This window comes from Miniopterus schreibersii (genome assembly GCF_964146895.1).
Source record: "Miniopterus schreibersii genome assembly, chromosome: 1".
Classification (NCBI taxonomy): Eukaryota; Metazoa; Chordata; class Mammalia; order Chiroptera; family Miniopteridae; genus Miniopterus; species Miniopterus schreibersii.
The window spans coordinates 27,330,976-27,343,367 of record NC_138101.1 but is presented as its reverse complement, the minus strand read 5'-3'; the positions used below and the strand labels follow the sequence as shown (position 1 = coordinate 27,343,367).

At 38.0% G+C, this 12,392-nt stretch overlaps 1 protein-coding gene across 10 annotated transcripts in view; it reads left to right on the top strand.

Moving 5' to 3' along the window:
• Positions 1-12,392, top strand: part of FRYL (FRY like transcription coactivator) — a 232,288-nt gene that overhangs the window by 187,763 nt on the left and 32,133 nt on the right. For all 10 annotated transcript variants that reach the window (XM_081118984.1, XM_081118983.1, XM_081118981.1 and 7 more), the window contains 6 exons: positions 1,039-1,133; positions 2,204-2,811; positions 2,940-3,037; positions 6,979-7,149; positions 9,286-9,426; positions 11,838-12,035. In XM_081118984.1, the coding sequence (XP_080975110.1) occupies positions 1,039-1,133; positions 2,204-2,811; positions 2,940-3,037; positions 6,979-7,149; positions 9,286-9,426; positions 11,838-12,035 (1,311 nt within the window). The remainder of the gene's footprint in view (positions 1-1,038; positions 1,134-2,203; positions 2,812-2,939; positions 3,038-6,978; positions 7,150-9,285; positions 9,427-11,837; positions 12,036-12,392) is intronic.

Genomic DNA, 12,392 nt, shown 5'->3' with positions numbered 1-12,392 from the left:
CACACACACATCCCTGGACATTAGAGATAAAGGTAAAAGAGAGAAGGCAATTAAATATAAGGTAGAATGCTGAATTTCATTTTTTAAGATAAATTTAGTGAAATATTGCAATAGAGAACCTAAGTCTCTGTTACACCGTCCTGGACGCTGGGGATACATTAGTGAAGATGACCAGGTTCCTGGCATTCTGGAGCTCACATGCTACTGGGGAAATAAACCTCTAATCCATCAGGATTATACACCACAATTTTACCTAGTGATAAATGCTGATAATAATAAGGTAGAGTAACAGGTTAAAGAATGGTGGAAAAGAGGGAGTAATTTTTTTTTAATCCTCACCTGAGGATATGTTTTTTGTTTTTTGTTTGTTTGTTTGTTTGTTTTTTCATTGATGAGATAGAGAGAGAAACATGGATCATGGCCTCCCATATATTGGATGGGGTTATCCAGAGGCAGGAGATTGACAAGGTAGGCAGGTCTAGATCATGTGAGGCCTTGTACACCCTGGTGAGAGGGGAGTTTTACTCTGAATGGATGGGGAGCCACTCACAGGTTTTGAGATGAGGGTGATGGGAATGATTTGCTTTTCAAAAACTTGCTCTGGGGACTAGGTAGAGTCCTTAGAGGGGCAAGAGTGAAAGCAAGGGGGTGTCGGGTAAGAGGCTACATACTATAAGAGTCCATGCCGAAGTGGTGGTAGCTTAGATTAAGGGAAGCTGTGGAGATAGAGGAAAGGGGTCAGATTTAAGATATATTAAAAGTAATATTTTCAAGACTTGAAAGATTTAATTTAGACGTGAGAGAAAGAAACGAGGATGGCTCCTAGATCTCTCTCGTAAGCAATTTGTGGTGCCATTATAATCATTTTATGCCATTAATTTGATGAGTTTCATCAATCAGCAAGATCATGTTGCTTTAGAGTCTAATCATTTTGTGATGTTAATGTGGAGTTTGTCCTATTTTTAAATCTCATTGAGAAGCACACTGCGATTCCTTTTTTCCGGAGCATAATTAATTCGAGTCTGCCCTTTTTTCTAGGGATTCGTGATTGAGCTTCTTCTCACATTGGAATCTGCGGTTGATACTTTGGCTGAAACCATGAAGCATTATGATCTTCTTTCTGCCCTTTCTCAGTAAGAATTTAAACCAGGCAACCTGTAGATTCGTATATAGAACTTCAATGGCTAAATATGTGTAACTGTGAAACTATATTATTCTAATACTGGTAGTGAGAACAGTACTCAAGAGCTCGGGTAGGTAACCAGTGGGAAATGGGCCTTAGACAGTGAGGACGTGTGAAGTCACAGAGCTAATAAGTGGCCATGCTGTTCCTCTTGTGTCCTGGTCAGAGATGTGCTTCATTGACAAGCTCCGTTCCTGCCACTCTTGGCATCCCATTGTCCCCCCAGCAGGCCAGGCCCCTCGGGACTCACACCTTCCACATATGTTTCTTCTCCCTGGAGCTGCCTCCCTCTGGAGCCTTTCTCTTCCTTGCAGACCCTGAATTGACTGAATTGAAGTATCCTTCAAGTCCCATCTCAACTGTCACCTCCTGGCTAAGCTTTTCTTACTCCCCCAGGGAAATGCTAATTATTTCTATCCTTTGGGTTCTTACAGAGTTTTCTTTATATTTTAATAACAGCAATTAACAGGCTACAAATGGATCAATTTGTTTATACATCACTACCCTCCCGGTAGATTTTATCAAATATTGCTCACATTTTGCACACTGCTGGCACATACAAAAAGTCTTCTGTAATTACTTTTCAGTCAGTGATAATTGAATGTAGGGGAGGAGAAATCAGAAACTAACTTTTGAGCTTGGTTCTTTTGGAAAGAGTGTATATAGACAGAAAGAGGCCACTGGGACATTCTGGGGATAAGACAGATGAGGTCCTAACGGTATGCTGGACATAACGTTTGCTGAATCCCAGGCTGGAGTTATGTGTGATTACTACAGCAGAATTTTCACTTCATGTCAAACCTTATCCAACTCAAGGAAACAGTTGGCCACAGTAGGAAAGATACTGTTGTCCTTTCTGCTTTAATGTGGAGGGAAGAACTCAGATTTCATTAAGCAAAGGCAGGTACACTTAAGAATTATTTTCCCTGGTAGCAGTTACTGTTTTTCAGTGTTTTCAAGAGTAAAATTAATGCAGCAAAAGAAATGATTATGCATGCGTTCATCTTTTTTTTTTTAAAGAACCTCATATCATGATCCTGTAATGGGAAACAAGTATGCAGCTAACAGGAAAAGCACTGGACAACTCAATCTAAGCACAAGTCCCATCAATAGCAGCAGTTATTTGGGATGTAACAGTAATGCAAGAAGTAACTCTTTGAGATTAAGTTTAATTGGTGACCGAAGAGGTGACCGGCGGCGGAGTAACACACTGGATATAATGGATGGACGGATGAACCATAGCAGTAGTTTAGCGAGGACTAGAAGCCTGTCCTCTCTGCGAGAGAGAGGGTTATATGATGTGCAGTCCACTACTGAGCCTACCAACTTGATGGCCACCATTTTTTGGATAGGAGCATCGCTTTTAGAATCAGATTATGAATATGAATACCTCCTGGCTCTCAGACTTCTCAACAAACTGCTTATCCATTTGCCTCTGGATAAATCAGAGAGTCGAGAGAAGATTGAAAGCGTACAAAGCAAATTGAAATGGAATAATTTTCCAGGCCTTCAGCAGCTCTTCCTCAAGGGTTTTACCTCAGTGTCTACACAAGAAATGACCGTGCACCTCCTCAGTAAACTCATCGCTGTCTCCAAACACTCACTGGTGGATCCTTCCCAGCTGTCAGGTAATGTTCATAGAACCACTCCTACACTTGGGAAATAAAAAGAAAATGGTTTCTGTGAACCATTAAAAAATACCTTTAGCATTTAAAATGATGTGCAATAAAATTGGTTATTTGTTTGTTTTTTATAGGCTTTCCTCTTAACATCCTTTGCTTATTGCCTCACTTAATCCAGCATTTTGACAACCCAACTCAGTTTTGCAAAGAAACAGCTAGCCGAATAGCAAAGGTAAGCAAATGTTATGCTGAAAGATAACACTGGATGGAAATTTTTCTAGAGTTTATCCTCCGGGGGGGACTTTTTTACTGTCACTTCCTTTGTGAATTTCACATCTAAGTTTTTATTCTTTTTATGCATATAAAGGTGTTATATAGTAATGATTTCAGTTACAACCACTCAAATGACAGTGAATAAAATTATTTAATTAGAGTAACACTCCTCTGAGTCTGTCTTTTTCTGCTCCATTTCCCTACTTTACCCTCTACCTTTCTGGCAATTTCTAACTCATTCATTTATTCACTAGCAAATGTTTACTGAACACTGGGTTAGGTGCTGGAAATACAGTAATAAAGCAGATGGGATATTTACTCCTGTGGGCCTTAGAGCAAGGATGAAACCAAGGAAGTGGACGATCGCTGTGGAGTCTGGTAAGCGCAGTGAGGGCAAGTGCGCAAGGGGCACATGGAGCAGCAGCCCTCCAGGAAATCGTGGCAGCTCACACTGAAGGCCGAAGAGGAATAACCAGGGCAAGATCCCTGGGGAAGAAACAGAGCAGGGCTGAGGGTAAAAGTTTCCTAAGTAGCAGAAATGGCATGTGCAAAGGCCCTGAGGAAGAAGAAGGCAGAATATATTTTGGGGTTCTGAGAGTCTCTCTTTATGATTGCCCTTTTCCCTTTAATACTCTCTTCATTTCGCCCTCTGTATGTTCATTTCTTTTCTTCCTCATTTGGCTCCTCCCCTCCCACTAGACAGTTCTCAAATAGAAATGTAGCTATCTTTAAATGATCTGTTAGCATTTGTTTACAAGTGTTATAGCTCTAAATCTTTTTTTTTTTTAATATATCTTTATTGATTTCAGAGAGAGGAAGGGAGAGGGAGAGAGAGAGAGAGATAGAAACATCAGTGATGAGAGGCATTGATCGGCTGCCTCCTGCACGCCCCTGACTGGGAATTGAACTGTGGTCTCCTAGATCCCAGTCTCAACCACTGAGCCATGCCTGGCCGGGCCATAGCTCTTAATCTTAATTTTAAAAGAATATGATTGACATTTTATATTTTTAATAATTTCTTGCCTTCTGCTAACAATTCATAATTGTTATTATTTTTTGGTCACATTCAGTCTTAGAAGTAAAGCTTTTCAGACTAAAAATATAAACAGTTATAAGAAGGAGTTACATAAATTTATAAGTAATATACCAACAACAGGAAATTAGGTGAACTGGGGGTGGTGAGCAAATAGCAGTGTCAATAAGATAACTAACACTGGGAGAAGGGTCAGAGAAGTTTGAATCAGAAGGTAACAAGCATATGATAGCCTCTGAAAGAATCTTTTATATACGCAATGAGGGGGAAAAAGAAAGAAAAGGCTGAAATTCAGTCAACAAGTAGCACAGCAGGAAATGGAAAGAGCAAGGACGCAGATAGCCAAATAAAACACCACCTGTCCATGGCCCGAATGTCAGCACTGGTAAGTGCAAATTGATCTCGGTGCGGGAGTAGTGGGAAAGACTACTGGCCCAACTAACCCTTACCAGTAACGAGGAAGAGCCTTTTCATTGTCTTGATAGATGACACTTAATAAATGACAAGAAAATGTTTGATCAAATAATACTGTGGATTCCATTTTTTCTGTGGATTCCGTTTTTAATTAAATTCCTAAATAAAGTAGATAAGGAGAGATCCTGAACATAATTATTTGAAAAGCATGTATTTAAAAAGAAGAGTCATTCTTATAGTTAATGGAAACATATCTCAGTTTTGAAAACGATTATTTGCCTAAAAAACCCCCAACAAAATGTATTTGCATTAATGAGGTCGAAAAGTGATATGAAATACTTTATTAAAACAATTTTCATTTTAATCTAACAACACATTAGAAAAATGTAAACAAGAGGTTTTAGGGGTTTTTTTCTTTATGAGGGGTAAGAAAGAAAATATTAGGGGGGAAAAGTATATTGGCTTACTTTGGGATTTCAAGAAAACAAAAAGCAGAAACTCCCTAGTAAGGGAAGTAGGAGCATTGAAAGGTCTCAGCTGAAATGTGCTGAATAAACTCCCTGTTACGTGCTGGGTTCGGTGAGGAGCACGGCCAGGCCCTGCCAGGGGTGTGTGGAAGCTCCTTGAATGTCAAGCCGCCTCTGTCATAATTTGAGGCAAAGAACAGGAAATCCCAAATACCTTTTTTTTTTTTTTAAAGAAATAAAATATATGGCTTTCCATGAGTCACAAATCGTTTTTTAAGCCTGTCTTCTTCCTGTTGAGAAGCACACAGAGGTTCCATCTGCATGCTTTCAGCAACCTGCAGGATGTGGATTCAATTGTTTCTTAATTATGCTCTCACTTCAACTGTCGAGAGTAATTTTCTGCCATTATGTGCTTCCTCATTATGCAGATATCTCTGGGTCTACTGTTCCTGTTGTTGGAGAGCATAGAATTTCAAAATGAGACAACACTTAGGACAAATGTCCTTTTTAGCTCTTTGTTATGGGAGAAACAGTATGCTATAAACACTTGTTATAGGACTCTTTCTGGATCAGATTTTAACCTGGTAATTACAATGTAAGCCTAAGGCCTTTGGTTTATTATAAAACCGCACAGCTGTCCAAAGATCTTTTGTCCTTTTTAAAGACAGGTTTTAAAAATCATTCTTTAGGAGAAAAAATACTCTTTAAGAATATAAGAATTCTATAGGAATGTCGTAGTCTTCAGGAAAGAGTCATTAAACTATAAAAATTTTTCCTGAAGAATAACCAATTGTGAAATTGCAAAATGATGTGATTTTTTAAATAGTATGATAAATCATTATATTTTGAAATACCAATAAGAAATATCAACCAAAATTTTCTTTTTCCTTCCTGGTGCTGGTTTTATGGGTAGAAGGCTACTGCATGAAAGCTGGTTGTAACGACCTTTATAAAACTGTGTCTAAGGTGCTGTGTTAGTCTCTGCACAGTCCTGTGGACCTTCGTATCTCAGGCCTCTCCCGTCGTCACATCCACGTGATGAGTCAAAATCAAAGTCAGAGTCATTTGAAAGCTGAAATTACAGTTGATAGTCTAAAAGGTAACAGGCTCCTTTCTTTACTCAGTGCTCGAGGCAGTTTGTGCAGGTACATACAAAAGCATCAGTAAGACGGAAGAATAAGTGAGGAAAACAGAAAAAGGAAAATTAAAATAAGTTTAATTGAGGCTACCCTTCCTACAATAGAGAGAGCAGAGTCGTGTGGCCCTTTTCCAGGTCTGCTGTTCCCGTGTCCCCCGGAGGAGGTCAGGGGAACATCCTCACCTCTAGCTTCGGGCACAAACGGACCGAGCAGGTGCGTTTGGTCAGCGCGGCCCCCAGGTGTCCAGGTCCCGTGCAGTTTGGAGGTGCCTGGAAGTGACTGGCCGAGGACCTGGAGAGCTTAGGCGATTTCCTGAAGAGCAGTCTGAGGTCCACGTGCAGGGGCCAGTGAAGTCCTTGGAATATATCACGCACGCTGAGGCTTTTTGCAAGCTACTGCTCTCCTGAGGCCTCAGGCCGCTTGAGACTAAAGCACTTCTTTGGTGCTGCCACTCAGAACCTCCCAGAGGATCCCACTCGGAGCCTGTGTAGATTTCACAAAACAGAACTCTTTTTACAAAAGTTACAGAATGATATACAAGGTTTACAGAACCATGCATGGATTTTTACCACAGACAGTTTTACAGAGCGTCAGACTGAAAAAAAGCCATACTGTTTAACTCCTGTGGAAGAATCTGACGTATTAATCATCTCTCCACGTTACCTGCTGTTACCCTCTTAACATCTTGTCCTTTCTTCTCTTCTGCTTAACTTTTCTGCTGTATTGAAATGAAATGCATTGAACTTCAACATATACATTTAAATTACTTTATTAAATATGTTTAGTATGAAATCAGGTTTAAACTTGCATCTTTATTTTGGTGAATGAAATTATTATTTTTTTTTAGGTTTGTGCTGAAGAAAAATGCCCAACCCTTGTGAACCTGGCGCACATGATGAGTTTGTACAGCACGCACACATATTCCAGAGACTGCTCCAACTGGATCAACGTCGTATGTCGATACTTGCACGACTCCTTCTCAGAAACTACATTTAATCTGGTGACTTATCTTGCAGAGGTAAATTTACCAAAAAGGGGGGAGGGTTTTTTTTTTAAGTAGACTTATTTCTAAAAGCATAATACTGATCTTTAAATTGTCTTTAAGAGTGAATATAGATTACATCTCTTTTTAAAGAAACATAAATCATTCCTTTCAAGTATAAAGGAAGTTTTTATAAAATTTTTTTCTATTTTCAGTATTTATTTTTACATTCACTGTCCTTAAGTGATATAAACTCAAAATAAATTAAACCTCAACTTTATTTAAAATGCAAAATGGGCCCTGCCGGGCGTGGCTCAGTGGTTGAGCGTCGACCTGGGATCCAGGCGATCGGGGTTCGACTCCCAGTCAGGGCACGTGCCCAGGTTGCAGGCTCTATCAATGACTCTCTCATCATTGATGCTTCTATCTCTCTCTCTCCTCCTTTCCTTTCTCTGAAATCAATAAAGATTATATTTTTTAAAAAAAAGAAAAAAAGAATCAACAAGTTGATGTTTCTCTCCCTTCCTCTCTCTCTAAAATCAGTCAATAAATATTTAAAAAAAAAAAAATGCAAAATGGGTTTTTAGAGGTCTTGATCCTAGAAAATGGTTATAATATTTGTTTCTAAAGAATTAGTTCTTGACCGTGAAATCCTTTCTAGAATAAAACAGTGTGCAGAGGCATTCCTGCTGGGGAATTTTTTATTTTGATGATACATTTGCTTCCTAATCTAAAATATTTTGGTAGCTAAAAACAGAATTTTTTTTTCAAAGTAGCCCTAGAACAGCATAAAGAGTTAATATTTATCTGTTGAGGAAGTAACTTCATACCTAGTAAATTACTGAGTGTCTAGCCACAAAGAGAACCTCAAAAGGAAGAAATTCCTAGTCACTAAAAATATTTGTCAGCTTATAATAAACTCATACCTTCCTTTTAAAAAAGTTGACCTCTAGCCCGGCCGGGCGTGGCTCAGCGGTGGAGCCTTGACCTAGGATCCAGGCAATCGGGGTTTGATTCCCGGTCAGGGCACATGCCCGGGTTGCGGGCTTGGTCCCCAGTTGGGGGCGTGCAGGAGGCAGCCAATCGATGACTCATCATTGATGTTTCTGTCTCTCTCTCTCCCTCTCCTTTCCTCTCTCTGAAATCAATGAAGATATATTTTAAAAAAAAAAAAAAAAAAAAAAGATAAAAAAGTTGACCTCTAGAAATTAAACTTAAAACTCTGTGTAAACTTAAAAGACTATTCATAACTCAATGAACATTGTAAATATTGCTCATAACACTTTAACTTAGCTACGTGACTGGTGATGACTGTCATAAAATGCTTCAGGAGTGGTGTGAATTTTCAAGTGTTGGTTTCGATAGGTTTGCTCCCATCAGCTTTATATTTAAGAGGGCTGAAGTGTGAGCTATCTGCCTGGCAGCTTTTCAACCTGAATGAACACAAGTCTCTCAGTTCATCTCATACCTACCCCTTTAAGACAAAAGCCAGGATAAAACCAGTCCTAACCTCCTTAATCAGCTTTGAATTTAAGTGCCTTAGGCCAGCTTTACTTTGTGCCACCATAAAGCTCACCACTGAAGTAGCCCCAGTTCTCCCTGAGCACCAGTCATTGGGATCTAAGGTCTGGACCTGGCACAGTACAACTTACTACGTATCACGCATGGGCAACATTTGTCCACTCTGTAGAGAGAACACTTTGCCCCCAATGTTGCTCTTACTAGTGTAAATTATCCTTGCTGCATTATTATTAATAATTATCAAAGTATTACAACACTACTAAAGTGAGTTACATGTATTTAAAACTGTACGTTTAATTATCCTGCAAACACTAAGAGGTATATAGTATCACTGTTTTATTTTAAAAAATCAAGAGGCTCAGAGAAGTTAGGCAACGTGTCCAAGATCACATAGCTAATAAGGGGCTGGTGTGAATAGCTTGTGGATAATTATTTTTTAGTGGTGGTGGTATAGTGATTTTTCTCTTTTCCTAAAATAAATAGTGTTAAATTAAATTAGTTAAGTAAAAGAAAACACTAAGATTAAGATAATAGACTTTACCTTTTACCTTTATTCGTCTGTAGATTTCTAATCATCTCACCGTAAACTCCTGGCTTAAATCTATTATATTTTCAATATGATAAATGTAAATGTTGAATTTTTACTTTTAGCTGTTAGAAAAAGGATTGTCCAGTATGCAGCAGTCCCTACTACAGATCATCTACAGTCTTTTGAGTCACATTGACCTCTCTGCTGCCCCCGTCAAGCAGTTTAATTTGGAGATCATCAAGATTATTGGCAAATATGTACAGGTGAGTGACCACAAAACTTAGGTTAGAAGTGTTCATCTCAAAGTGATTTATAATCATTAAAAACCAGAAGCACCTTACATGTCCAAGAGTAAAGAAGTAGTAAGTCCATAAATCATGTTTTTAGGGAGAGTTACAACATTCAATAATGTTCTTAATGTAAGTGACTAAAAAGCAGAATCTGAATGGTATCTGATAAAAAGAACCAGATATTTAGAAAGTTAAAAAGTCAGGCTTGGTTTAATGTAACTGATGACATGTCAGCCTGGTCTGTACTGAATTTCACCTTTGAACTATCTGTTAAGAAAGGCCTTGCTGAGTAGATGAGTGTTTTGAGTACAACTTTAATTAGAGAGCAAACTCTCTAAGAACCTTCACAGAATAATATTTCTACTCCAGCCATATCTGCATTCTCTAAAGCAAAATGTGCAAGTGGAAATACTCGGCTAGCAATGAGTTTATGTCCTAGTCCATATCTGAAAATAATAAAATTATTAAAATGTTTTCCATTCCGTTAGGTAATACAGGTTATTTTTTAGATTCCCTTGAAAATCACTGATAGCAAATATGCCTCAAACTTAATAAGCCTTTGGTGACACTGTTTGTCTTCTCTATGTTTTCTCTCAGTGAGTAAAGCTTCACCAAGTAATTATTTTTTTTCTAAAGTACATTTCTTTTCTTATAGGGTAAAGAGGTTAACTCATCAAACTTTTAGCTGGATTTTCCATAGTAGCACATACCACATTGCATTACTATTTTATGAAACATAAATATATTCTTTTTGTTCGGAACCACAAGCTCGCATGCGCCGTGGGCCAGTACGTAACTGTAAGAGGGCATAGATTTGTATCTAAGTGAACTGCATGCATGTACATTCCCCACCTGAATGCAGCAGCACAGCTCTGCTTCCCCCGACAGTTGCCGTGTTGGAGTACAGCTCCATTGTGGCCACAGCTTCCATTTTTTTAAAGAATCTGGAGCTCAGTGGTTGAGTGTCAACCTATGAACTAGGAGGTCACAGTTCAATTCCTGGTCAGGGCACATGCCCAGGTTGTGGGCTTCATCCCCAATTGGGGGTGTGCAGGAGGCAGCCGATCATCATTGATAAAGTTTCTCTCCTTCTCCCTTCCTCTCTCTGAAATCAATAAAAACATTTTAAATAAATAAGAGAGAAGCTGGAAACCTGTTTTTCTCTAAAATCTCCTAATTTTAAAGTGTTCACTTATTTTTAAATGTTGTGTGAACCAAGGTCATATTTGGCAGATGAGTCATCATAATTAGTGGCTTCTGCTTTATTCAAACATTGGACATTTTACAGAATTGAGCTCCTGATAATCTTTTACATTTAGAACACAATTGCCCATATAGTTTGTGGAACTTCCTGAAGAAGTTTTTGTGTTTTATAATTCCCAGAGCCTCTATTTCTGTCAGCAAAAAAACAATGCTGATTTTGTTCAATATAAACTGTTTTTTACAATGACATGATTAAAATGTTTCAATATTATGGGATATTTTTATTATTAAATATTTTTTGCTTTAGGTGTCTTTCTATCAAGATGTCATTAACTAAATTGGACAGCTCAGTTCTGTGAAAGATTTTTCATTTCCTTTAGTTGTTTTAATGGCATCCCACCCAGAATTGTCAACTGTGTGAAACAATCTATATAATACAAGGTTGAGATGTGATAATGGTATCATAAATAAGAAGTAGTTTTTATATGTATTCTTTTTAGTAGATAGTAAGGGGAAGATATTATAAATTCTTTATTTGACATTAATCTTCTTTGCATATAAGTTTATCATGCAAATTATTCCTAAATTATTTCAGTAGAAACAAAACTAAGAAAAGCAGAAAATAACCCAAAAAACATAGCCACCATATATGTAGGGGAAAAAGCACCCTGTACAACTCAGTAATCCCTGAGAGCATCACTTTAGCACAATATTTACACGATTATTTGGGGCTTGGGTCATTGACAAAAATCTAGTATTTTTTTAGTATTTAAAATTTTTTTTATATGTATAAAGTATGTATTAACAAATGTTTTATCTCCAAGACTTAAAGTATTTAGAGTCATAAAACTATAAACTTCACTTATCTAGAAAGTTCACATATACAACTCCTTTGTTTACCAACACTAATATTTATAAAGCACTTATTAGGAGAAATGCAAGATACTATGATTTGGAAGCATTGTTATGTATACACTGTCTCATAAAACTATCAGTACAAATAATAACTTGTTTTCTTTCCTTTTGTAACTCAGATCCTCTTTGAGGACTTCAAAGTAAAAATGAATAATTTACAAGAGTTTTTATAGAAGCAATATTTTCATTATTTACAGTATAACTAAATTTTTGTTCTTAAATATGTATTTTTAACTCTTATATGTCTTATTACATTTTTAAATCAGAGTCCTTATTGGAAGGAAGCCCTTAACATATTAAAACTGGTGGTGTCTCGCTCTGCAAGTCTCGTTGTACCCAACGATAGCCCCAAGACCTATGGAGGAGATATGGGTTCGCCTGAAATGTCCTTCACTAAGATTTTTAATAACGTCTCTAAGGAGTTGCCTGGGAAGACCTTAGATTTTTATTTTGATATATCCGAGGTAAGATGCTCAGCAATTGATACAGATGCTCTTGTAGAAATTGTTACCTGTTCGTTCAACATGCATTGACTGAGCTCATGCTCAGTAGGAGACCCTGCGATAGGTGCTGTGGGATTGGGAAGGGGATGGGGAGAAGGCCTCCCCAGAAGCCTACAGTTCTCATGGGGAAATAGGCAAATAAAAGTTGTGATCGGTGCTTGGCTGGGTGTAAGTTAAAAGTACTCTGGGAGTACATGTAAATCTAACCTGATCTGAGCAGAGTGTTGAAAGGCAGGTAATGCTAGATGGACATGTCTATATGAAAGTTTGGAGTGGGGAGATTATATCCCAGAAAGGGCAGCATGAGTGAGTGGAGGC